The sequence below is a fragment of the Centropristis striata genome, chromosome 6, assembly GCF_030273125.1.
Source record: "Centropristis striata isolate RG_2023a ecotype Rhode Island chromosome 6, C.striata_1.0, whole genome shotgun sequence".
NCBI classification, from domain to species: Eukaryota; Metazoa; Chordata; class Actinopteri; order Perciformes; family Serranidae; genus Centropristis; species Centropristis striata.
The window spans coordinates 37,232,214-37,259,544 of NC_081522.1; the positions used below are offsets into that span (position 1 = coordinate 37,232,214).

Sequence of the window (27,331 nt, forward strand, 5' to 3'; positions counted from 1 at the left end):
ATGTACTATATTTATAAATATGCTATTGCTACACTTAATGGCAAAAATTGCACTGGTCTGTTGGACTTGAACAACTTATGTATTCAGTCATTATTCAATGGTATACTAAAAATCCATGTGAAAAAAATTACTTCTCACTGTTCTCAGGTCAAATATTTATATGCGATTAAAATGCGATTAATTTCGATTAATTAATTACAAAGCCTCTACTTAATTAGATTAATTTTTTTTGTGGTTTTTGATGGTTTTTGAAGTAAAACACAATCCACGCTAGCTACCACACTAGCCGCTAGCTGCTATATGTTTAGCATTGAGGTGATACTTGAGGCTGGATGTGCTGCGGTGATATGTGAATTCCTTGTTGCATAGCAACACAACCATGCTCTTATGGACGCTTCCATCCGTTGGTTTTTAGTAACTAAATGTCCCATCATCCACGGGGCCAACCAAAGGTCTCATCAGCTTCTTCCTTCATGTTCACTGTGGTTTGTTGTTGTCTGAACTCATCAACACTAGTTGGTGCTCCAGTATAATCGGTCCGCCTGAAACTCATCCAGTGAGAAACGTTCCGCGGTGCAAAAATAAGTGCGACTAAAATGCGTCAATTTTTTTAACCCGTTAATTTTTGTGTAATTAATTAATCTTAATTAAAGTGTTAAAGTCCTGGCCTTAATAATTACTAATAAAGACATACTTAAAAAAACAAAAAAACAACACTAGTGACAAAATATATTCACCACCTGTCTGTTACTGTATGTGCAATAAAAATGTGGATTCTCCAGCGCTACAGTTGCTTAATGAAAGTTAAATAACCCCCTTGATGTCCCCCAGAGAGCCTGGAGAATCAGTTTCCCCCTGCAGGAGGACAGTGCTCTTGGGTTTCACAACAGCCCCCGAGTGGGCAGGACCACCACATCTCTGGCATACGCCACTCTCCCAGACAAGAAAAAAATCCCCCATCGGCTCGTATACAGTCAAAACACACCCTCCAGACATGTGCAAGTGCAAGATAGGAGGAAAATAAATAGACAGACGTGCATTTCCTGCCAGGGAGCCACTCTGCAGCTCCGACTATTTGTTTTGACGTTCATTAAGTTATCATTTCCAGGCGGCCGTCCAGAGAGGAACCTCCGAGCCCAGAAGGTTCACCGCCTCCGCTGCAGGGCACTCAGTGTTTGCGGACGGACGCCTTAGCTCTCCAAATTCAAACACACAGACAAAGCTATTATAATCCACAACTGGAAATAAAGAAAACATCTTTCTAATTCTAACACCAATGTTTGTGCTCGGCTCATGAAAAGCAGTAATTTCAAGCCCGCTGTTGGCGAGCGGGAGCTAAATATAGCCCCAGAATGTGGAAATTGCACTTAAATCTCTGGGCTTTATTAAACTTTACTCTTTAAGCAAGCAGGAGAAGTGGAAAAAGCAAGTCTCTTCCCATGGCTGCAAACTATAATTACCATATTTCTTCGTCGAGAGAGTAAATCAGCAGAGAAACAACAGTTCGGCGTCCAGAGAAACATGAATCCGCAGGTATTAAAGGTCCTGGTTCTGATTTCCTGCCATCATTTGCATATGAAGCGTGTCATTTGGTTCCATGTGTTTTGTTGCTGGTTGGCCGCGATCACATTCAGGCACTGATACTTGAGCTGAGTCGACATAATGGAAGCGCCTGGAGATATTTGGGCTGATCCGGGTCATATTGGTCTTGATTAATTTTCAGGACAGGGAGCTCGAGTTTTCAGCTGAGTTTGAAAAAAGGAGCAGCTGCGGGGGGATTCGGCACAGGCGATAAAATAGCATTATAAACAAAAATAAAGAAAGTCTTCTTCGTGGAGGCAAGAATTATCCTTGTGAGAGTGAAATCTATGGGGTCACTTTGCACAAATGCATAATAAAACCACATTGTTAGCTTTACGTTGCACCCAAAGGAAGCTTAAGTATTCTTTCCTGAACTTATATGCACATATAATTTGAAATTGCGTCACTTTTTGGTCAGAATATGGATCAAAAAAGGGACAAATGCATGGTAAAACCACATTGTTAGCTTTATGTTGCACCCAAAGGAAGCTTAAGTATTCTTACCTGAACTTATATGCACATATAATTTGAAATTGCGTCACTTTTTGGTCAGAATATGGATCAAAAAAGGGACAAATGCATGGTAAAACCACATTATTAGCTTTATGTTGCACCCAAAGGAAGCTTAAGTATTATTTCCTGAACTATATGCACATATAATTAAAAAATGATTCACTTTTTGGTCTGGTTCTGGATCAGAAGAAGACAAATGCATCTGCCTATAAGTCTCTCTGGGTGTTGAAACAAGGTGGTTGTAGAAGAGTTTGTGTTTTACTTGTGAACTCTGTCTCTTTTCTTGCCGCCTCCCCAGCCGTCGCTCAGCTGGACGGGGACGTCCCGGAAGGAGATGCGCTCCTTTTTTGACGGAGCGGACTTGACTCGCTGAGGAGATGGAACCTCTTTTCCTGCAGACACAGAAGGAAAAAATGCATCAATATCTTGTATGTTCACTACAGTCATGGAAAACATATTAGACCACCCTTGTTTTCTTCAATTTCTTGTTCATTTTAACCCTTTATCAGGCGAAGAACTATATTTGGTAGCTTCAGTAGATATCAAAAGTTAAAGGTAAAGGTAATATTTTCGAGAAAAAAGTTGCAAATTTACTTGATTAAAGTGGCAAATCTACAAGAAAAAAAGTCGCAGATTTAAGAGATTTAAAGTGGCAAATCTGCGCAAAAAAAGTCACAGATTTACGAGAAAAATGTGAGGAAAAAGCTACTTTTTTTCTCGCAGATTCACCACTTTAAATGTCATAAATCTGCGACCTTTTTCTCTTAGATTTGCCCATTTAATTTTGTAAACTTTTTTCTCAAAATATTACCTCCCCTCCCCCGGGTCCATATTTTTTTTTACACATTCCACATTCTGTCAGTATGTAATATCCTCCAATATTCTCTACGGTTGAAATTTGGAATTTGCAAGTATTTCAATGAGTGCCCTATTAAGGGTTAAATGGCATTGAAGAAGATTTTTACTGTCTAAATGACATATTTGATGTTCAGCGCTCATCACTGTGGTGTTTGTTCATGATTTCACTGGGTTTTTTGTCTGCTCAGCTATTTTTACGGGTTATCAATAATCGATTTAATACAAAAGGTTTCTAGAGGAAGGACTACATGCCTTCCAAAACAAACTGTTGCTACAGCTGTCCTAATAGGAATGTATCAGTTCTGGTACACCTGAGGATTTCCCTCTGAAAGGATCAAATCAAAATGTGCTTTCATATTGTCTTTCATGGAATTCATGCAAATTCGAACTTTCTACCTCAGACAAGGAGAACAGAGTTTAATCTGCACAATGTAAGTTTGATTTGTGCAATATATGCTATTTACCAGAACTCCTCCAGGACACTAGATGGTGAAACATTATTTCATGTTACACAACTAAATCTGGAAGCTTTTCTGTTGATTTTAAGCAGCTAAAATAAAGATTGTTGCTTAAACCGAACAATAATTTGCAACTCCTGACCTTTGAATTAATAAGATCTTGAACAAAGAGAACTGTGTATAATCTGCACAGTGTAAGTTTTGTGCAATATATGTTATTTACCAGAGCTCCTTTGTGGTAAACAAAACTAAAAATGAAATTAAGCTTTTAAAACAATAGATGTTGGATGTTGAAACATTATTTCATGTTACACAACTAAATCTGGAAGCTTTTCTATTGATTTTAAACAGCTAAAATAGAGATTGTTGCTTAACCCTTAATAGAGCACTCATTGAAATACTTGCAAATTCCAAATTTCAACCCTAGAGAATATTGGAGGATATTACATACTGACAGAATGTGTAAAAAAAATAAATAAACATACGGACCCGGGGGAGGGGGGGTAATATTTTGAGAAAAAAGTTTATGAGACTAAAGTGGCAAATCTACGAGAAAAAATGTGCAGATTCATGAGATTTAAAGTGGTGAATGTACAAGAAAAAAGTTGCTTTTTTCTGGTAAATCTGTGACTTTTTTCACGCAGATTTGCCACTTTCATCGAGTAAATTTGCAACTACAAATTTGCAACTACAGACATGGGGACCCCATTTTGATATCCACTGAAGTTACCAAATATAGTTCTTCACCAGAAAAAGGGTTAAACCGGACAATAATTTGCAACTCCTGATCTTGAATTAATTAGATCTTGAAGAAAGAGAACTGTGTATAATCTGCACAGTGTAAGTTTGATTTTGTGTAATGTTTGCTATTTTCCAGAACTCTTTTGTGGTAAACAAGACATATAAAATGAAATTAAGCTTTTAAAACAATAGATGTTGAAGATGTTGCATCACTAAATCTGGAAGCAAACAAAGAGATTTTTGCTTAAACCGAACAATAATTTGCAACTCCTGACCTTTGAATTAATAAAATCTTGAACTAAGAGAACTGTGTATAATCTGCACAGTGTAAATTTTGTGCAATATATGCTATTTACCAGAGCTCCTTTGTGGTAAACAAAACAAAAAAAATGGAATTAAGCTTTTAAAACAATAGATGTTGGATGTTGAAACATTATTTCATGTTACACAACTAAATCTGGAAGCTTTTCTATTGATTTCAAACAGCTAAAATAGAGATTGTTGCTTAAACTGAACAATAATTTGCAACTCCTGACAATTTAACTTTGATTTGAGTAATGTTTGCTATTTACCAGAACTCCTTTGTGATGAACAAAACAAAACAAAATGGGAATTAATCTTTTAAAACAACAGATGTTGAAGATGTTGCATCACTAAATCTGGAAGCTTTTCTATTGATTTTAAACAGAAAACAAGGGGATTTTTGCTTAAACCGAACAATAACTTGCAGCTCCTGACCTTTGAATTAATAAGATCTTGAGTTAAGTTCAGTCTCAGGAGCCTCGGGAGATTCAAGACAACACAATATGAAATCTGACTGTAAAGACTTAAGTCTGAGCAGGTGACTCTGGTGTTTGTGTGACTCCCAGGAGCGCCGCGTGCTGTATCAGAGGCCCTTCCATTTCACCTGGGGATCACTGCAAAGCTTTTCAAACACACAGTACAAAGGCAGCGCTTCTACCGGGCATGATGCGTTCCACGTGTAGAGCCCAGGACCGCCGCCTCCCGGCCACCCCACACACAGAGCCCAGCAGCGGGGAGGGCCCAAATATCTGCACAGCTGGCACACTGTATAGAATATCCTCCCACTCTTAAGTCATACCTAATCACACCTCTGGTTGTTTTCTTACCCATGTCCACTCTGTAACTCTGCTTTTCCTCTCTTCATCGTTTGTGTAATGTAGTTTGAAGATAAACCGCCGCAGTCTTTTGTGTTTATTTTTAAACATTTTAGGCCAGCTTTGGTGGCTGAATTTACTTTATTAACCCTTAATAGGGCTCTCGTTGAAATACTTGCAAATTCCAAATTTCAACCCTAGAGAACATTACAGACTGCCTGAATGTGTGCAAAAAAACATATGGACCCGGGGGAGGGGGGTAATATTTTGAGAAAAAAAGTTTACGGGATTAAAGTGGTGAATCTACGAGAAAAAAGTTGCTTTTTTTCCCACTTTTTTCTCATAAATGTGCGACTTTTTTCGCGCAGATTTGCCACTTTAATCTAGTAAATTTGCAACTTTAACATATGGACCCAGGGGAGGGGGGGTAATATTTTGAGAAAAAAGTTTACGAGATTACAGTGGCAAATCTATGAGAAAAAATGTGCAGATTTATGAGATTTAAAGTGATGAATCTACAAGAAAAAAGTTGCTTTTTAAAAAAAAAAAATTGTAAATCTGCAACTTTTTTCGCGCAGATCAAATTGCTTATTTTTCACTTTTTTTCTCGTAAATCTGCGACTTTTTTCGTGCAGATTTGCCACTTTAATCTAGTAAATTTGCAACTTTCTTCTCGAAAAAAATGTGCAGATTTATGAGATTTAAAGTGGGGAATCTACAAGAAAAAAGATGCTTTTTTTCCACTTTTTTCTCGTAAATCTGCAACTTTTTTCGCGCAGATCAAGTTGCTTTTTTAGCGCAGATCAAGTTGCTTTTTTTCACTTTTTTTCTCGTAAATCTGCGACTTTTTTCGTGCAGATTTGCCACTTTAATCTAGTAAATTTGCAACTTTCTTCTCGAAAAAAATGTGCAGATTTATGAGATTTAAAGTGGGGAATCTACAAGAAAAAAGATGCTTTTTTTCCCACTTTTTTCTCGTAAATTTGCGACTTTTTTCGCGCAGATCAAGTTGCTTTTTTAGCGCAGATCAAGTTGCTTTTTTTCACTTTTTTTCTCGTAAATCTGCGACTTTTTTCGTGCAGATTTGCCAATTTAATCTAGTAGATTTGCAACTTTCTTCTCGAAAAAATGTGCAGATTTATGAGATTTAAAGTGGGGAATCTACAAGAAAAAAGTTGTTGTTTTTTCACTTTTTTCTCGTAAATCTGCGACTTTTTTCACGCAGATATGCCGCTTTAAATCTCTTAAATTTTGCGACTTTTTTACTTGTAGGTTTGACACTTTAATCTAGTAAATTTGCAAAGGCATTGAAGAATGACTCTGTTTGTACGACTGTTTCTTGCAGATTCTTTTTCAAAATTTTTCATTTTTACATTGGAGAATAAGGTCAATAAAGTAAATATTATTATATCATTATCATACTGATTGGTCAGATGTCATGGTGCCTGATATTTGCTGATCAGCTGGAAGAAATCCATGTGGTTCTACGACCAACAGAGAGACATGGGGACCCAGTTTAGATATCCACTGAAGTTACCAAATATAGTTCTTCGCCCGATAAAGGGTTAAGTCATACCTAATCACACCTCTGCTTGTTTTCTTACCCATGTCCACTCTGTAACTCTGCTTTTCCTCTCTTCATCATTTGTGTAATGTAGTTTGAAGATAAACCGCCGCAGTCTTTTGTGTTTATTTTTAAACATTTTAGGCCAGCTTTGGTGGCTGAATTTACTTTATTAAAGGCTTTTGTCCAATTATCTGTTCTAAATCTGAAACAGAAACCTGGCACACATGTTGCTGATCTGAACGCAGGTTGTGCAGTCATGCTATAAAGTGTACGCAGATAACAACATGGCCACACGTTTGACCCGACCGCCATGACCAAATAAATTGTTTTCGATCATTTTCCTCCTATTAGAGTCGAACAGCAGACAAAATTGAGGGAGCAGATATGCAACTTAAGTGGTTTCCTCTGCACACGTAATGAAAATATTTTGTGGGCCTGGAAACGCATTTTATGGCAGCGTCCCAGCAAGTGGTGAGTATCATGTTGCAATAGGTTATAGAGTATTTATGTCGTCTTTACTGCAATGGCAAACCAAGTGAACCTTCCCACTTTAAAGCCTCACTTTGAAGTATGAATGCCACTTCACAGGCAAAAGATATACAATATTTTGATAAATGTTTTTTTTTTTTAGTCTGACTTTTATTGACTCATGCAGGCTGACTATAAAAAGATTTTATAGCATTTCTGTTTTCCTGATTTCATCCAAGTGACCCATTTCCTCTGATATGATGAGTTTTGGATAGGGCTGTCAAAAGTATCTATATTTTTTTTTTCATTTTTACATTTTTACAAGGTCAATAAAGTTAATATTATTATATTATTATCATACTGATTGGTCAGATGTCATGGTGTCACCAAAAAATCTCAAATTAACGGTTAAAAAAAGTCACAAAATTGTGAGAAAAAAAAACTCAAATTAATGGTAAAAAAAGTTACATATTTGTCAAATCTTATATTTGTGACCAAAAAATCTCAAATTAATGGATAAAAAGTTGTTGAGATTAAAGTGGCAAATCTACGAGAAAAAAATGTGCAGATATATGAGATTTAAAGAGATGAATCTGTGAGAAAAAAGTTGTTTTTTCTCCACTTTTTTTCTCGTAAATCTGCGACTTTTTTTGGAAGATTTGCCACTTTAAATCTCTTAAATTTTTCGACTTTTTTACTTGTAGGTTTGACACTTTAATCTAGTCAATTTGCAAAGTCATTGAAGAATAACTCTGCTTGTACGACTGTTTCTTGCAGATTCTTTTTCAAAATTTTTCATTTTTACATTGGCGGTACAGGTCAATAAAGTTAATATTATTATATTATTATCATACTGATTGGTCAGGTGTCATGGTGTCATGATGAGTTTTGAATAGGGTTGTCAAAAGTATCGATACTCAAAAAAAGTATCGATACTAAAACGTTGTATCTAGATACAATACTCATTTTCAAAAGTGTCGATACCTAGCCAATGAATGAACACTTAAGTTAAGTTATTGTTATTTTTTTATCAAGCTTGCCTAATATTGTGCACAGCATACAACCTCAAAATATTGTTCAAATTGTTATTGTTTATTGTATTTATTTATTTATTGCACTACCTCAGACCTGAAGCTTTTAACTATAAACTTACATTAATATGCCATCTATTAGCCATTTATAAATGATTTAGTTAGTTAAACATTAATAAAGGATGTATTTGATAAATGATGTATGTACCATCCTAAATGGCTTGTATACGGTTTATAAATGATGATTAAACATTAATAAACTATCTGTTTACCATTTATAAATGATGGTTATTGTGTGTATTAAGTGTTACCAATATTTCTGTTTTTTTTTTTTGCACGACCTCAGACCTGAAGCTTGTTATCATAGTTGCAGTTTCTTTTTGCGCAACTGTTTTTTATTATAAATATTTAATCTGTGGTTCTGTTAATTTTTACATGTTGCATTTTTCTTGTTAATAAAAATATTTCTGTTAAATTTAGGGGTCTCTGTTTTTATCCTTGTGGTATCGAAAATGGTATCGGATATTTTCCTGAGTATCGGTATCGAGTTGAACATTTTAGTATGGTGACAACCCTAGTTTTGGATGACCATTAGATGGCCTTTCCATGTTTATGAAATACCTAATTGGCTTTTTGAGAAATGCTCTAGCCTTACACATACATTCATATTTCAATTTGCCCTTCGCAATTTTCGATAAGTGGTGTTTTCATCGTTGCAGACAAAGAGTCTTTCTTTGCTCCCGGCCGTGGAGAACAACAGTCTGCCTGCTGAGCACGACGACACTCGCTCCTGCTGCTGCTGCACCTCGTGGAAATCATTTTCAAACCGTCACCGGAATCCAATTAGGCTTCGTTAACGGGACAGGGCTCTCCTTCACTTGTTTAATGTGGTCATCTGCCGTCAGGCTGTCAGTAGCATCTTTGTCACTCAAACTCCTGAGCCCCACTTCTCCTGACAGAAGGGCCAGTCATTCTTCACTGAAAGGACTTTTTTTTTCTCCCTTTTCTGCCCGTTTCCTGTCAGAGGAGAAATTCACGGCACTCTGTCCCCGGCCCGACCTTATGGCTCCCCTCCCCTCCCCTCCCCCCCCTCCCCCCTGAAACAGCCGACCGGTGGACTCAGTCTGGGCTGAATAAGCAGCCGTCTTTATCCCTGACTCGGCGCCCATGGGTGCAAGTGTGCAAACACAGAAACATCTGCACAGACATGTGCTTAATGTACAGGTATGTAGCCTGTATACACGTGCACACAAATATATGCATGGAATTACAACCTGTTTATCATTCAGTGCATATATATAATGTGTGTTTATGGATGCATGTAAAATAATAATATTCAGTTTCAATCAGGGGTCTCAAAGTCAAATTACCTGGGGGCCGCTGGAGGCAGTATCATATATCAAATGACAAAAAAAAAGACACAAAATGACTGAAAAAACACTAAATTACTTAAAAAAAAGACACAAAATGACCAAAAAAGACACAAAATTACTAAAAAAAGACACAAAATTACTAAAAAAAGACACAAAATGACCAAAAAAAGACACAAAATGGCCAAAAAAAAGACACAAAATGACACAAAAAATACACAAAATGACTAAAAAAAGACACAAAATTACCAAAAAAAGAAACAAAATTACCAAGAAAAGACACAAAATTACAAAAAAAGACACAAAATTACCCCAAAAAAAGACACAAAATTACATTACATAACATTTCCACTTCTTGCGGTAACAACAACACGGCAGACAATAAACGGTCCGGTAGCAGCTGCTTTTCTTATTGTTAACGTCGTCATAGAAACAAGTGAATCAAAAACTCACATTAAACTTTCATATCAAGGTGGGGGCCACAAAATATCGTCACGAGGGCCACAATTGGCCCGCGGGCCGTGAGTTTGAGACCCCTGGTTTCCATGTTTATAGTAAAAACTGAACAGTAATGCCTGACTAGTAACATTATTTAATATACTTCAAATTAAGCATTGGCAATAAACGTCTTTACCATTTACCCTGATTTCTAATTATGTGAGAGAAGGTTAGAAACCTTCAGTATTTGACAGAAATAATTTGAATTTTATGTTAAAACATTTAATGCCAGTTTGTTTCTGATCTTGTTCAGGTTTCAGTAAAAAAAAATGCCGATTTTGTGTAGAAAAACAACTGTGAAGTTCACAAGACTCACTTGCATGACCCAGAGAGTTTCTGCGAGGGTAATTGTTCTCTTTGCAAGGCTGGGCAGCTAAACTGTTGTTGGCCTGCAGTCCACTGGCGTGATGTCGACGTTCTGAGTATCCTGGGTCAGCCTGCACGCACCACACACACACACACACACACACACACACATAAATGAGGCCCAACATGACATGTCTCACGCAAGCAATCCAGCATTTTGAAAAACATTCAACAAGCAGCGTCTCTGCCGTCTGAACATATGTAAGAAAGGAGGGAAGGGGCCAGTGATCATAACTCAAACTGCTCTTTAACAGCACAGGGAGACCTGCAGCTCCCCACTTCAAAGACCTCACCAGCATCAGGATCGTTCACGGGTCTGGGCAAACTGCTCCAAAGTGACACTGGGATTTCTGCAAGTAAAATGAAGAAATTGCAGCCAGTTGATCCAATCGGAAGTGTCACTGAGGAGCTGTAAGCCTCAGACTAACCTCCCCCTGCTTTTCTCTAAAGTTTTGGCTTTTCCACAAGTTTCCATGTCTAATTTAATGCATTAACCCTTTTTTAGCAAAGGTAAAAACAAAGTGTATTAACATGATTTTACTTTTTTTGCAAATTTTTCTAATTTAGCTTTGTGCATTTAGCTTTTGTAATAAAATCTTTTGTGTTTATCGTTTTTTTGTTGTTGTTGTTTTTTGTAATTTATTTGTGTTTTATCTGTATTTTTTGTAATTTATTTCCATTTCCCTGTTTTAATTGACTGTTTTTACTGTTTTCAATTGTGTCTTGCTGTTTTTAATGTTTATGGAAAGCACTTTGAATCACCTTGTGTTGAATTGTGCTATACAAATAAACTTGCCTTGCCTAATTTTTTTGTGTTTTATGTGCGTTTTTTGCAATTTTTGTGTGCTTTTTTGTATTTTTATAGTGTTTTTAATGTTTTATGTGTGTTTCTGGTGTGTTTTGAGAGTGTTTGTATGTGGTTTTTGTAATTTTGTGTGTGTTTTTGGTTTGTTTTTCATGTTTTATGTGGGGTTTTTTTGTAATTTTTTGTGTTTTTGTGTTCAAAATGTTGATCCAGTAAGTCAAAATGAAAAAATAATCAGGTCATATAGGTGAAGTTGTGCTGAAAACAATGGTACAATACGTCATGGTAAAGATTTTTAAGTGGTTTATACAGGCAGAATGAAAAGGAGTCCCAAACTCCAAAGGGTTAAGTCATGTGAATGCTTAGACTTGTAAGGATTAAATGGAAGCTGATGAGACAGGCTGCGGGAGAGGGAACCTCCAGCGCAGGACACGACTCTGACTGCTGAATGTAAATACTGCATACCTCCACACGCATGCAACTGCCCCCCAAGAAAAGATTCAAATCAAGATTCGCTGTCATCTCATGAAGTGAATAAGGGGAAAAAGCAGGAGGGGAGTGTACTCACCACGAGCTGCACCCTGCCTCCGTTCAGAATGTCTGAGCTGATCTCCGGTAAGAAACGCTCGCTGAGGATAAGATAACAAAAAAAGAAAAAAGGCAAAACATTTGGGACGTTAGCGCTCGGCATATTTCAAATCAATTCAGCAGTTTCCCCTCTTCAATTCAATGCAATTACCACTGACTTATAGCATAAACACAGATGCCATGTCTGATAATCTTAATGTCTATTTGTTAGGCAGGGGAACACAGGCCGGCACGCTCACTGTTACACACAATATACAGAAGTTACTCTGCAGGGTTCTTTTATTATAATACTTTGGCATTCGGCATTAAAAATATATTCTATTATGTACTTTTTTGTGACGATGTTTTTTTTACTTCCTCCTCTTTCCCCTCTCTCTTATACTATTATTTATATATTGTATCTGTTATGTTTATGTGGTCAGTTTATTCATTTTATACAGACTGTGTCTAAATATCTAAATATTGTATAGTTTATTTGGTTTCGTTTTATGTGACCGTTGTTTGTTCTTAACATTATACAAATTTTAAATTTAAGGATGTGTGCAACATGTTTAATGTCGACACCAATGTACCTTGATATAGGTATGTCCCTCTGTTTTTTTTTGTATACACATCAATAAAAATATTAAACACAAAAATATATTCTGAAATGCAAGAATAATTTGATTTGCACCACATTTTAAATTAGCAGCTACTAGTAAAGTAGAATATGTTTGGATAAATATATAAGAGTGCAAATAAAAACAATAAGACCCACCACTACTGTTAAAAAGTGATTTTTTTTTCTATTAATTTAAAAAAACACAACATAAATCACCAATGGACAAACGCAGTGCAAAAAAAAGAGGAAAAAAAAGAAAAAAAGAAAAAGAACAACAACAACAAAATCACAAAACCAACCTAAATAAATAAAACGACAATAATAAATAAGAACTTTAACACAATAGGAATGGTGATGTTGGACGGTATTTGGGAAGGTGGGAAAGGTTTATTGAAGTTAACTTAACACTTTATTATTTTCTCTTTGGTTATTAAGTTGACTGATATACTGTATGTTTTATGTGGTAATTATGTTTGATGTTTGTTTGTGTCCAGTTTAGTTTTAATGTTATTTAATGTGTTAAAGTTCTTATTTATTATTCTAAAAAGCGATTATTAGAATTTAAAAAATCAAAGTCTCCCCTGACTCAATAATGTGTTTTACTTGTTGTAACTTCAATGGATGTTTCTGCAGAATGATTTGTGCAGTTTGACTCTAGAAGTCTGTTTTTGTAATTTCATCTGCTAAAAGAGGTAAAAAGAAGTTTCACCGTAAATCTGAGTCGAACATGTGAAAGTACAAGTAAAGGTTTGTGGCATCACAGCGAGTCTGTAATCTTATTGTGGACCGGAAAGCAACTTACACAAGTGTGATCTGTAAACTCGATACACACTTTTTAACCCTCTGGAGTCCATCTATTTATTGAAAATACACACGTTTTATTTACAGTAATAACTTTATTTATATATGATATGTAGACAAGCTGAGAAAGCCAGTTGAAGTGCAATCATAGGAGCTTTCACAGTGTGACATTTATGTTTCTAGACCATTTTTAAAATGTGAATTTTCTTTCTACAATGAAAACTATTACTATTTTTAATTTACATGCAAATAGACTGTTTTGTAGTTTTATTATTTATTATTATTTCTGCTGTTTTTGTGTGTATAAATGGAAAAAATGGTACATTTCCATAGAAACCTGTGTCTTTTGTTTGTATTTTGGGTTCCTGGCAGCTTTATACTTTGTTAATTAAAATAAAATAAAAAATCTGACTGATAGCCAAGTTTGTGTGGAGAAAAATGAGCCATGCATGTGATGTAAGGACAGACTGAAAGATGCTGAACAGAGACAGAAATTAATGCAGAGGAAGTTGACAAATCTCCTGGACTTCAGAGGTTTAATCTGGGTCATGAGCTGCTGTGTGTGGAAGCTAAATTGCTTTTAAGGCTCTGTTCACCAGATTGCAGAATAATGTCTTCTTTAATTTACCCCCGTAATATCTAAGCATGCATAGTTTTGCTTTTATCAGGTCAGGTTTTGAAATATCTGCCTCTGTGACTTCAAAGTGATATATATATATATATATATATATATATATATATATATATATATATATATTCACTTTGGAAGTGAATTTATGGTGCTCATATATATGTATATATATTGAGTTTTATATATATAAATATATATATATATATATATGTATATAAATATATATATATATATATATATATATATATATATATATATATAAATAAATATATATATATATATATATATATGTATATAAATATATATATATATATATATATATATATATATATATATATATATATATATATATATAAAACTCAATATATATACATATATATGAGCACCATAAATTCACTTCCAAAGTGAAGCCAGACTATTTGCATGGCTATATGCCACCAGGAGTAATATGTTTTTTTCTTCTTGTGTGAACTGATCCTTTAATTAACTGCAGATAGATAGATAGATAGATAGATAGATAGATAGATAGATAGATAGATAGATAGATAGATAGATAGATAGATAGATAGATAGATAGATAGATAGATAGATAGATAGATAGATAGATAGATAGATAGATAGATAGATAGATAGATGCTGAATAATATTTTTTCTTACATGGGTTTCCCCCCCTCCAAGAACACTTAAATTGCCTAAATTGCCTCAAAAAAATTTAAATCTCTTTAATTTTACCTAATTGAATAATGGAAAAAATGCTGAACATGCACATATTTTTAACTACAAAAGTTAAACTGCTTGAGAGAAGATTTCTCCCTCTTCATGAAGTGTCTCACCTCTCTGAGTGGGTGTGCAGCCACTGCTGATCTGGTTCCTGCTTCCCTCTCTCAGCCACCTCCGTCTGCTGAAGGCCCGGCTCTGCCTCGCGGACTGCACTCGACAGAAAACACCAAATAAATGTCACAGGCGATTATTTTCTTTCTTGTCGGTAAACTAACAATGTTAGTGAAGAATGAGAGTGCTGCTAAATCAGCGAAAGTTGCGGCGAATGTTCCTAAAATGACAAGAGGCGTAATCAACACTGCAGCGAAGGATTTGTGTTAACAGACGCTCACCAAAGTACGAGTTTAACAAATAAATAGCTTGCGGGCCTGATCTGTTTCACTGTAATTACAGCCGGCTAGAGTTCCCAGCACTGGGAGACATCAGACATCAGTCAGAGCTCCCAGCGTGTATGTTTGGGCTTAAGGTGGCGTATTTGTTTGGAAGTTCGTTGCTATAAAACATTAAAAGTTGCTGAAAGATGCAACAAGAGAGAATCTGCTTTTTTAAAACAATTTTCTGAAGCTTGTTGTTCTTTGTAAAATTCAATCCAAGCATTCTTTTTTATTCTAACAGTGTGTTAAGAGACAGAAATGTGAAAGGCTGCTGATTTATGAGTTATGCTGAAATCCCATAATAAGGTCATAATTCAGAGTAAACATTTATGTTGCGCTGACAGTAATGCTGCCGTGGAAGGGTGTAAACTGATAATGAACTCTGACAGCTCAATGCTGGAACTAATGATGCATTTATTTAAGCCATTTACTTGCTTTTGCGGAGCAGTAAAAGGGGAGAGAGAAAAGCTTTACAGTTTTCATGGGTTAATTGAGAAGCCCCACTAAAAATGTCAAGTGATAGATGCTTCCCCCCGGGGCAGCCAAGGCCAGGAAATGGCTACTCGGACTTCCCAAAGCTGAAAATACAGAGAAAGAGAGAGAGAGGGGCAGAGCACAGAAAAACACTCAGAGGAATATGTTAACTTGCTCATATACACTGCAAAAAAGCTAACGTGTGTTTTTTGGCCTAAAACAGTGATTTAAGTTGGTAAAACTTGGAAATATAAATTATTGACATTTAGGGCAATAATGTAAGTTAGCACAACAAAGGAAGCCAGTTGTCTGCTCAAAAACAAGTTTATGAGTTGTTGTTACTTATATCTTTAAGTTGGGGTTCAAAACAAGAGACAATAGTTCTGCTAACTCTTATTTCTTTGTTGTGAAATGCTGGAAAGCGGTGAAATTCGGTCATTAGCGAAAGCAAGCGGCTAACTGATGCTAGCGGCTAACTGATGCTAGCGGCGCTGCTTATTACAGCTACAAGAGTAGCCATTAGCGTATCAATGCGAACTCAAAATTGTGGTCACAACATTAGCTGACATTTCATAGCGGCGTTACAATCGTGCCAGTTCAGCACATTGCAGAAGTTAGCAGAAGTAAGGATTAAAAGTTATTACAATGTAAAATTATAAGTTAGGACAATTTACAGTTGAGTTGACAAAAATCTGAATTCAGAGTTGAGCAAACTCAAAAACAAAACTTAAAATATTTAGTTTAATTGTCCAACTTAAAATTTTATCGAAGTTTGTTGCCTTGAAATTTTGAGTTCACCCAACTTTTCTCTTTTTGCAGTGTACTGTACTCGAATGTGTATCAGAATTGTTCCGTCATCATGAAAATGGAGCAAAATAATGAAACTCTGAGGTGTTATTATAAATGGCCAAACATTTACACACATATCAGTACAATGAAAAGTCTCCTAAAATGTGTTTCCTTCATTTTATACTGTTTTTGTTCATTGGATGTACGTGATTTTGGCAGCATGTCCCACACACTGCTCCGCCTACTTCGGTGTGTGTAATTAGTGGTAAATGATACTAATTCAGAAAAACAATTACATAGTAATATTGTCCACAACAAGTTATTTGATAAAATGAGAAATTTTGATCATATATATTCTATTTTCATAATCATTTCAAACATGTTTCATGTGACCCTGAAATTGCAGTCCACCCTGTCATTATGGGGACACTGGCCCTTTAAGAACCCCTCTGACGCTCTCAGTGACACTTTTCCCGTCAATTTGTCGTTCTTTAATGGAGAATAAAACAGTGGCTAGTTGCAAAATAAGTATTTACGCTTATATTTAGTCATTTTCATCACACTATGTGGTGTCAACCCTGTCATAGTGAAATATCAGGTAATATAAAAAGCTTTCTGAAATCTGAAATATATTTTCTAAACAGTAACAGTCAACTTGCTAACTGAGTAATGTTACTAACTGAAAGTCCATCCATGTTACACCTATGAAGTCCAAGAGATTTTGGTTCAAATTTGTCAACTTCCTATGCATTAACCCTTTGGAGTTTGGGGCTACTTTGTTGGTTTTTGACTTGGTTGCTTTTGTAATTTTGTGTGTTTTTTTTCATGTTTTATGTGTTTTATGTGTTTTTTTGTAATTTTTTGTGTTTTTGTGTGTTTTTTGCTTCAAAATGTTGATCCAGTAAGTCAAAATGACAAAATAATAATCAGGTGAGGTTGTGCTGAAAAAGATGACACCAGCATGGCATGGTGATTATTATTTAAGTTGCATATACAGGCAGAATGAAAAAGAGTCAAAAACCAACAAAATAGCCCCAAAGTCCTGAGAGTTAAATGGAAAATCTGAACTTTTTTTTTTTTTAAATGGGGATGTCTCAAAGACACCTTATGGTGATATTGACTGAGATGAGCAACATTTAAAAGGTTTACTCCAGTAGCTCATAGAGTCTTTCCACTCTGAACCTTCCACTATAGTCCCCTCCTGACCCCTTTCAACCTCCTCAATCCCCTTCCAGTACTCCTCCAGGACATCAGGAGGGGGCCTGGAGGAGTCACGCCTGTTAAGAGGCGCTCTTAAGCACATTAAGCGATCTCGTCTCCACTGAGGAGGGGAGAGCTTTGACTTGATATCAGAGAGTTGGGGAGGAGGAGGAGGAGGAGGAGGAGGAGGGTGGAGGCTTTGGCCCGAAGCAAACCAAAAGCTGAAGCAGAGACAATTCTGGCACTCCGGAGCCTCCTCCCCTCCAAACTCACTGCAGAAACAAACAACACAGGGTCAGGCAACAGATCAGGACCAGATCAGAGCCTCACTGTGCCGTGAATGAGTCGAGCTGCAAGAAACACGAGCAGTCAGACAGTCATGTTGTAAAGTTTGGCCAGGTTATCCAAACTTTTTATTTATTTATACGTAAAACAAGAGTGAGCAAAATGTCAAAAAATAACTGTATTCTGGGAAATGGTATGTAGGGTGTTACAGCAAATATTAGGATATGGAGTATCTGTTACTTGTTTAGTGCTTTATTTATGTAAATTCACATAAGAGATTGATATCGCTCATGATGAATACCTGATCAAAGTACTGCTGCACTAGGAACTGGGGAAAGGAAACACCACCAACCAAAGATCAATGGATAACAATGGTGGAAGAAATCTTTTTAATGGGAAAATTGACACACATATTGAGGCTACATGAAGCACAACTGGTCATGAAATGGGAAAAACTGACCCTATATAGGACTCTAAACTAGCCTGGCTAACGTCAGACTAATCACAAATGAGATCTAGTCTGGTTACCAGCAATTCATTTCTCCGTAGAGGAGGTGTGGTTTACGATCCTCCAGAGCCGTTTATTGGGCGCTACAAATGTTTATCAAAAGCGTCTGTACGTAGCTCTTAGCCAATCGTATCAGTTATACCAGATGGCGTATGTAGAGCGACAGAAATTGATGTTTACATAGCCAGACTAGCCCATCTCTACTTTGGGACTAAAATGCTCAATTCTGCTTCTGCAACGTTTTTCTGCAGCATGTTCTGACTCTGGCTGCTCTGTAGTTTCAGCTCACAGAGTGTGTGTGTGTGTGTGGTGTGTGTGTGTGTGTGTCTGTGTGTGTGTGTGTGTGTGTGTGTGTGTCCGTGAGAGAGTGTTGCTTGCTGCTTTGCTTCTCCAGTTCTCGCTTTCTGCAAGATTATTTATTTTCACGCCTTATTCCCCCTCATGTCATTCAGCCACACACATCCACTGATTTTATGGTCAATAGACGAGCTGCTGGGGGTCTCTGGCGGCTCCACTGTCCCCCGGCTCGTAGCCAGATCACCGTGGTTACAGCAGCGAGCGGTAGCGGGGCTAGTTGGTAGATTAGGCTTTGGCCAAATCCTGTCGGAAGCAAGGCTAAAACATTCTTTTTGGTGGTGAAACAGGAGTGTAAAGTCAAACGTTGTTCTTCTTTTAAAATAAACTTTGGCTCTAAACTATCTAGAACATTGTCTACAGCTAGATCCAAAGAGAACTTCGCGTCTGCAGCATGTAAGAAAACTACAAAACTACAAGCTTCCGTCTGTAGAGTACGTGTCATCGTCTTGCTGTCCCTCCCCGTTCTGTGATTGGATCCCTAAAACAGGGCTAAGAAATGGCCATGGACACCAGACACTTTAGCAGTTAGAAAGAAATTGAGCGCGCAAGGCAGTATAGGAATACCCAGGCTAAGTAAAGTACATTACATAAGTTGAAATACTTGCTGACTTTTTGTTTCACATGGGGTACGACCCACAGTCTCCTGGTTTAAAGTTTGTTTTTATATTGTGACACCTGACTTCCTTCTTTGCCCTGCACATGCAAAACTTACGCTAGAGGATTATGTGGAGTGACATATATGACACACAAGCCACTCAGTTGGGAGTGATATTGTGCATGGTTTATGACAAATAACTATGCAAAAACGAAAAATTAACAACTAACACAGCTTTTAAAAAGAAAATGTTTAAATGCTGTGTCATGTTAATGGTCATTTCTCAGAGATTTCACAGACTTGAATCTTGGCTTGCAATTTGTTTATAAAGTCTTGTACTAAATCTTTCTTAAATAGCGTGAAACTTGACTTTAGATTGGCCCTGACAGACTTGAAACTTGCCCTGTTAGACTTAAAAACAGCTAAGCTACGGATAACCATTACCTTGTTTTGTATTGCATAATGAAAACCATTTTTGAGAGCCCTGTTTTTCATGGCATTTGCAGAGTGGAAGAAGAATCAGAGCGTGTCTGAAATTTGAGGATCCTAACATGTTTTGAGTTGGGTGACTGTCTCTGTGAGCGACTCTGTATGTTTCTTCCTTAAGTGTGCCAGTGCATCAAACATATACACTATGAGGAGAGAGCTCGGCTGCCTGAGATAAATAGAAGCGCTGAGATTACGGGGGTGAAATTGAATGCATATGAATGGTGGTAAATAGTCTGACATTAAGGTATTTTGGATGATGGATGATAAACAAGATGATTGTGTTTCAGCTGGACTTTGTAGATGACTTGAAGTGTGAAATCGAGTTAAGTGCTCAGGAGGTAGGGGTTCCAGGCTGAAATAAAAATATATACCCTTGTGTCCCTCTGACATAGGGACGGATGTTTGGTGAGGTTGGATCGCAGTTTGGATGGAAGAAGGAGGTTGGAACGGGTGAGCGTGCCTGGGGGGGTTTCTGTGGAAGGCGTTGGTGGAAAGTAAGTGGAGAAACAAGGAAAAAACGCTTGGGGGCATACAACATCTTCAACATCTGCAGCACTCAGACACTTGATGATACAAGGGAAGAAAAAAAAAGAAAAAAGGACAGTGTATTTCTCTATTTTTTGCCTGTAAAAGAAAATGTTTTGTGGCTCTGCTCCATTCTCTCCCTCTCTATCTCCCACTCCGGGTATGTAAGCTGATACCCATTTCAAGTGGGTTACTCATGTCCAGCACATCCACACAAAGAGCCCGGATAAAATAAACACGCCGCGTCGGATATCTTGGAAAGAATCTGTCATGGGTTTGGGGCTAATCACCTCCAGAAGGGGCTTGACTCCAAGCCTGAAACGTTAGCCCCTGCCGGGGAGCGCTGGCTGGGCCGGGCTGGGCTGGCTAGTCCCCGGGCACTGGGGATGGATCCGGAGGAGGGGGTGCCTCCCACAAGGTCAGGACCAGGGGAGCGGGAGTTGAGGCTGGCTCGGGCCCGTTTACAGAGACACGCCACCTTCTGCTGGCACCGCCGCCGCTTCACGGTCAGCCTGTAAAAAGGCAGCAGGAGTCGTCTCCACCAGAACCGAACTGGTTCGAGTTTCGCATTTTACAGGATTCTTCTCAGTTGAATTATTGTAAAAGACTGGGGACATTAAGCGGAAAAGGGAAGGGTGATGTTCTAACCCAGGGGTCTCAAACTCGCGGCCCGCGGGTCAATTGCGGCCTTGGTGATGATATTTTGTGGCCCCCACCTTGCTATGAAAGTTTAATGTGAGTTTTATATGAATGTCTCTTTACCATGTTGTGTGTGGAAGGTCCCTTTATTGCTCCAGCTGGAGCTTTGTTTCACTTGTTTCTATGACGACGTTAACAAAAAGAAAGGCAGCTGCTACCGGAGCGTTTATTATAATCTGCCATGTTTACATTTACATTTAGTCATTTAGCAGACGCTTTTATCCAAAGCGACTTACAGGAAGAGTAAAGCAAACAATCAAGGTATAGTGCAATAATAATTAGTGCATCAATAAGTGCTAGATAAGTGCATGTTGTTGTTACCGGAAGAAGTGGAAATGTTATGTAATGTCATTTTGTGTCGTTTTTGGTAATTTTGTGTCTTTTTTTTTGTTATTTTGTGTCTTTTTTTGTAATTTTGTGTCTTTTTTTGGTAATTTTGTGTCTTTTTCTAACAATTTTGTGTCTTTTTTAGTAATTTTGTGTCTTTTTTTGGGTCATTTTGTGTCTTTTTTGTGTCATTTCGTGTCTTTTTTTGTAATTTTGTGTCTTTTTTTGGTGATTTTGTGTATTTTTTAAGAAATTTAGTTTTTTCTGTCATTTTGTGTCCTTTTTTAGTAATTTTGTGTCTTTTTTTTGGTAATTTTCTGTCTTTTTAAAGTCATTTAAAAAAAATTCTGTCATTTTATGTTCTTTTTTTAGTAATTTTGTGTCTTTCTTTGGTCATTTTGATACTGCCTCCAGCGGCCCCCAGGTAATTTGAGTTTGAGACCCCTGTTCTAACCAGTGACCCCTGTTACTTTATCAGCTGATGTAGCTGTTCACTCGAAGACACCAGTCCCGTTTGATGAATTATTGAGACAAGGGTGGAGAGGAGAGATAAGGATATTGGAAAGAAACAGAACTGGAAATATTGTTGTAACGTAATAGGTCATTTGGATGGAAGCGAGCCTCGACTGCCAGTTGGCTGAGAGCTTATCCACAGCTACACTGTGCTCGGAAACAACTTCAGCGTCAGTAATCACAGAGTTGGAAAGTAAAGCACCTGCAGTTCATAATAGACACTTGATAACATAATGATGCTGTCAAACTCAAACTCAGTTTTTCACGTTACAAATATATTATCCGACAAAAAGTTATTAGTGGGGAAAAACAACTGCCACCACTTCCAAAATGCTCAAGTGGAGCTTGTCAGTCACTGTTTGGCAAATCACTTGCTGCTGTCAGAAATTCTAAAGGATTTTATATAAGAATCCTTTAAAAACATGTGAATTATGTTGCTGCTTGATCTTTGGCTGCTTCGGCAATGAATCAGTTTTAAAGGGAAATGAGGCGACTCCTTCACAACGATTCTACAAACAAATTACTAAAGCGATCCGCCCAGAAAGATAAAGTGGAATGAAAAACATCCCAAAGTTGAAGGTAGGATTTTTTCCCTTTAACATGAAATGACAAGCAAACATGCTGGATTTCTCCACAGCTTATTTACAGGGTATTTCATTTCTCTCATTTTGTGTCTTTTTTGTCATTTTGTGTCTTTTTTAAGTAATTTAGTGTTTTTTCAGTCATTTTGTGTCTTTTTTTTTTGTAATTTTGTGTCTTTTTTAAGTAATTTAGTGTTTTTTCAGTCATTTTGTGTCTCTTTTTTTGTAATTTTGTGTCTTTTTTGGTCATTTTGTGTCTTTTGTAAGTAATTTGTGTCTTTTTTGGGGTCATTTTGTGTCTTTTTTTGTGATTTTGTCTTTTTTTGGTCATTTTGTGTCTTTTTTAAGCAACTTTGTGTTTTTTCAGTCATTTTGTGTCTTTTTTTTAAATTTTGTGTCTTTTTTTTGGTCATTTTGTGTCTTTTTTAAGTAATTTAGTTTTTTGGGGGGTCATTTTGTGTCTTTTTAAATTTGAATTACGTTGCTGCTCGATCTTTGGCTGCTTCGGCAATGAATCAGTTTTAAAGGGAAATGAGGCAACTCCTTCACAACGATTCTACAAACAAATTACTAAAGCGATCCGCCCAGAAAGATAAAGTGGAATGAAAAACATCCCAAAGTTGAAGGTAGGATTTATTCCCTTTAACATGAAATGACAAGCAAACATGCTGGATTTCTCCACAGCTAATTTACGGGGTATTTCATGCTTATGGCAGCATTGGACTTGGACCAGTCACTTCACTGGCTGTTGGCAAACGCTTGTTGTTTCAGCGTCCCCGTGACTGCTGGATGACCGCGAGCGTGGTGCTCTCTGGATGTGAGGCCTTGACCCCGCTGGGTGGGGGTGATGTTGGGGTGCAGAGGAAAGATGGAGACAGGCATGATAAAAGCAGCCCCCCCCCCTCCCCTGTCCTCCCTCATGCCTTCCCTCCAGCTCTTCCCTCCCTTTTAAGTCTGGCTGTGGACGTCACAATGCCAAATCATCTCTCCACCTCAGGGCAGGGCAGGAGGCCACAGCAGGAGAGACGCAGAAGAGAGAAGTCTGCCTCTTCCAGGACTATCGGACTACTTCACACCACAGCCAGCACACTCTTTGAAGATCGTTTTACTATTTATAACAGTAACAATAAAGTTTTAAGGAACAAAGTATGTCATCTGTGATAAGTTAAAAACCTGTTTGGCTATGCAAAACCACTAATAGAGAGGAAATAAAATGACTTATTTTTGAAGGCCAACCTGGAAATTAGTAGCCTGGCTAACGCCAGACTATATCACAAACTTTTAAAGTCATAAACTGTAGGAAACACACCGTTTTGCTGTAGTAATATAACATTTTCATGTAAAATTAATGGAGAAATACCACAATGTCACAAAGACACATTTACCCTAAAAATAACGGGATTATTCAGTAGAAAACCAACTCACTGTATTTTTTACGGTGAAGTTCTGGCAACCACAGCTGCTGGTACTTTACTGTAAATTAAACAGATTCTTTTTTACAGTGCGTAATGTACTTTACTTACTAGAGGTGGGGGAAATAATCGATATAGCATAGTATCGCGAATTTGATTCATAACTGCAAGTATGGATAATTAGCGTTCTGGCGGCCCGCCGTTTTCAGCGTTCCAGAGACGGGCTCAATTTTAGGAAAATACTGGAGATAGTGGTATCATATGTAACTAGAAGATCTAGGAACCTAAAGGTACCATGTGTGTCAGGATATCATGTCGGGAAGTTGTTGAAATAACTCTGCAAACTTAGGCCATTTTTTGATGTTTTGTGCTAGCATGGCTAATGTCAGACTATATCACAAATGAGATATAGTCTGGAGAACACCTATTCATTTCTCCGTAGAGGAGGCGTGGTTTACAATCCTCCAGAGCCGTTTATTGGGCGCTACGAATGTCTATCATAAGCGTCTGTAGGTAGCTCTTAGCCAATCATATCAGTTATACCAGATGACGTATGTAGAGCGACAGAAATTGATGTTTACATAGCCAGACTAGCCCATCTCTACTTTGGGGCTAAAATGCTCAATTCTGCTTCTGCAGCGTTTTTCTGCAGCATGTTCTGACTCTGGCTGCTCTCTAGTTTCAGCTCACAGTCTACCGGGTGTGTGTGTGTGACAATAGACAAGCTGCTGCGGGTCTTTCGGTGGCTCCGCTCTGACCCGGCCACGCATTTCTACCATTAAAACCGGGGGCGCTGTTGCGTTATTCTACCATTAAAGCCGCGAAAGCAGATACGTCGTTTTGTAGTATTTGTAGTTTTTTCCACCTATTTTCGGTCTCTTGGCCAATGAAATGCATCAGAATACATGTGGGAGTGTCTATAAGCTCTCAAATACTTTTTGAATTTCATTTTCTACCTGCTACAGAGGCTGAAAAATCTATTATTCAATAGGCATTGACACTGTTGAATTCCCAGGAAAAAAGCAAGTTATTTTAAAATCGCCCAGAGGTTTTACAGGCATTTTATCCAGGCGTTTCAGGCCTAAATGGGTTAAGTTTAACTCTCCCATCTTCTGAAGTTTCATTCTGTTCAGATGTTCATATCAGACCAAAAAAAACAAAAGAAAAAAACACACAATATTTACAAGTCTCAAATCCTACCTTGTATGTTATTCCTGTTGTGTTGTACCGGCCTGTTTGGTGCCTCCACTGGACCCAGCGGGTAACTGCACTTTCTGAACAAGGCAAGACGGACGGAGGGATCTGGGGGAGTAAGAGAGAGAGAAGAGGGTCAAAGAAGGACAAGGCTGGCCTGAAATCAGAAGCAAAAAACATGAACCTACATTGGGAAAATTTTAGAGCAGCGCTCTGGTTCCACTCATAGACTGTATAAAATAGGTTCCACTGAGGCAGATGCCATTAGGAGTTAGTGCAGACATTGACCTGAGACATTGACCAACATGACAAGAGCCCTGCTATTTTTTGTCATTTTGTGTCTTCTGTGTTTTTTTGGTCATTCTGTCTTCTCACTTTGTGTCTTTTTTTGGTCATTTTGTGTCTTTTTTGGTCATTTTGTGTCTTTTTTTGGTCATTTTGTGTCTTTTTTGGTCATTTTGTGTCTTTTTTTGGTCATTTGTGTCTTTTTTTGTTCAATTTGTGTCTTTTTTGGTCATTTTGTGTCTTTTTTTGTCATTTTGCGTCTTTTTTTTTTGGTCATTTGTGTCTTTTTAGTCATTTTGTGTTTTTTTAATCATTTTGTGTCTTTTTTAGTAATTTTGTGTCTTTTTTGGTCATTTTGTGTCTTTTTTTGGTCATTTGTGTCTTTTTTTTGTTCAATTTGTGTCTTTTTTGGTCATTTGTGTCTTTTTTTGTTCAATTTGTGTCTTTTTTTGTCATTTTGTGTCTTTTTTTAGTCATTTTGTGTCTTTTTTAGTCATTTTGTCTCTTTTTTTGGTCATTTTGTCTCTTTTTTTAGTCCTTTGGTCAAACATATATTGTGATTTTGAATCTTTTTTTAAATTTCAAAACACTATCATGCTCTATAAAGAATTGTAAATGTTGCAAATGTGAACAAAGGTGTCAAATCTAACATATAAGAGGGTTCCATCCAGTTCTATCATTTTATACTAAATCTATTTGAGCTTGTCTCCAGTTTTACTTGGTATATCATCATCAAACTGAAACTGGCCTCATGGAGTTTACAGCCAGAACTTTAGAGGTAAATTTACAGTAGGGCTCCACGCTGCTTTGTTTTCATTTTTTAGGGTCAAAGAAGGACAAGGCTGGCCTAAAACCAGAAGCACAAAACCAGGACCTAACATTCGGAAAATCTTAGAGCAGCTCTGGTTCCACTGAGGCAGATGCCATTAGGAGTTAGTGCAGACATTGACCTGTGTGTCGTTGGAGCAACATGACAAGAGCCCTGCTATTTTTTTTGTCATTTTGCATCTTCTGTGTTTTTTTGGTCATTCTGTCTTCTCACTTTGTGTCTTTTTTGGTCATTTTGTGTCTTTTTTGATCATTTTGTGTCTTTTTTAGTCATTTTGTGTCTTTTTTTGGTCATTTTGTGTTTTTTTTGCAATTGTGTGTCTTTTTTGGTCATTTTGTGTCTTTTTTAGTCTTTTTTTGGTCATTTTTTGTGTCTTTTTTAGTATTTTTTTGGTCATTTTGTGTCTTTTTTAGTATTTTTTTGGTCATTATTGTGTCTTTTTTTGGTCATTTGTGTCTTTTTTTGTTCAATTTGTGTCTTTTTTGGTCATTTTGTGTCTTTTTTGTCATTTTGTGTCTTTTTTTGGTCATTTTGTGTCTTTTTTTTGTCATTTTGTGTTTTTTTAGTCCTTTGGTCAAACATACAATGTGATTTTGAAACTTTTTTTAAATTTCAAAACACTATCATGCTCAATAAAGAATTTTAAATGTTTCAAATGTGAACAAAGGTTGCAAATCTAACATATCAGAGGGTTCCATCCAGTTCTATCATTTTATACTAAATATATTTAAGCTTGTCTCCAGTTTTACTTGGTATATCATCATCAAACTTTGTTTTAATTTTTTAGGGTCAAAGAAGGACAAGGCTGGCCCAAAACCAGAAGCAGAAAACCAGGACCTAACATTCGGAAAATCTTAGAGCAGCGCTCTGGTTCCACTGAGGCAGATGCCATTAGGAGTTAGTGCAGACATTGACCTGTGTGTCGTTGGAGCAACATGACAAGAGCCCTGCTATTGGAATCATGCATTTACAATTGTGATCAAAGAGCAGCTCTCCTCTACACGACCGTGGCATGATAGACGTGGCAGGACGACTAGTTCTCGGTGCAGAGCGGAGGTGAGGTCACCTTTCACTGCAGCCGCACTCAACCACCACAATGAACCTGAATGAAAGTCATCAC

The 27,331-nt window shown here is 37.3% G+C and overlaps 1 protein-coding gene across 1 annotated transcript in view; it reads right to left on the minus strand.

Moving 5' to 3' along the window:
* Positions 1 to 785: 785 nt before the first annotated feature.
* Positions 786 to 27,331, minus strand: part of lrriq1 (leucine-rich repeats and IQ motif containing 1) — a 77,670-nt gene continuing 51,124 nt past the window's right edge. The window contains exons 17-21 of the mRNA XM_059335375.1: positions 25,104 to 25,205; positions 14,829 to 14,922; positions 11,943 to 12,003; positions 10,520 to 10,640; positions 786 to 2,486 (exon numbers count right to left, since the gene is read on the minus strand). Coding sequence (XP_059191358.1) covers positions 2,353 to 2,486; positions 10,520 to 10,640; positions 11,943 to 12,003; positions 14,829 to 14,922; positions 25,104 to 25,205 — 512 coding nt within the window. The 3' untranslated portion in view covers positions 786 to 2,352. The remainder of the gene's footprint in view (positions 2,487 to 10,519; positions 10,641 to 11,942; positions 12,004 to 14,828; positions 14,923 to 25,103; positions 25,206 to 27,331) is intronic.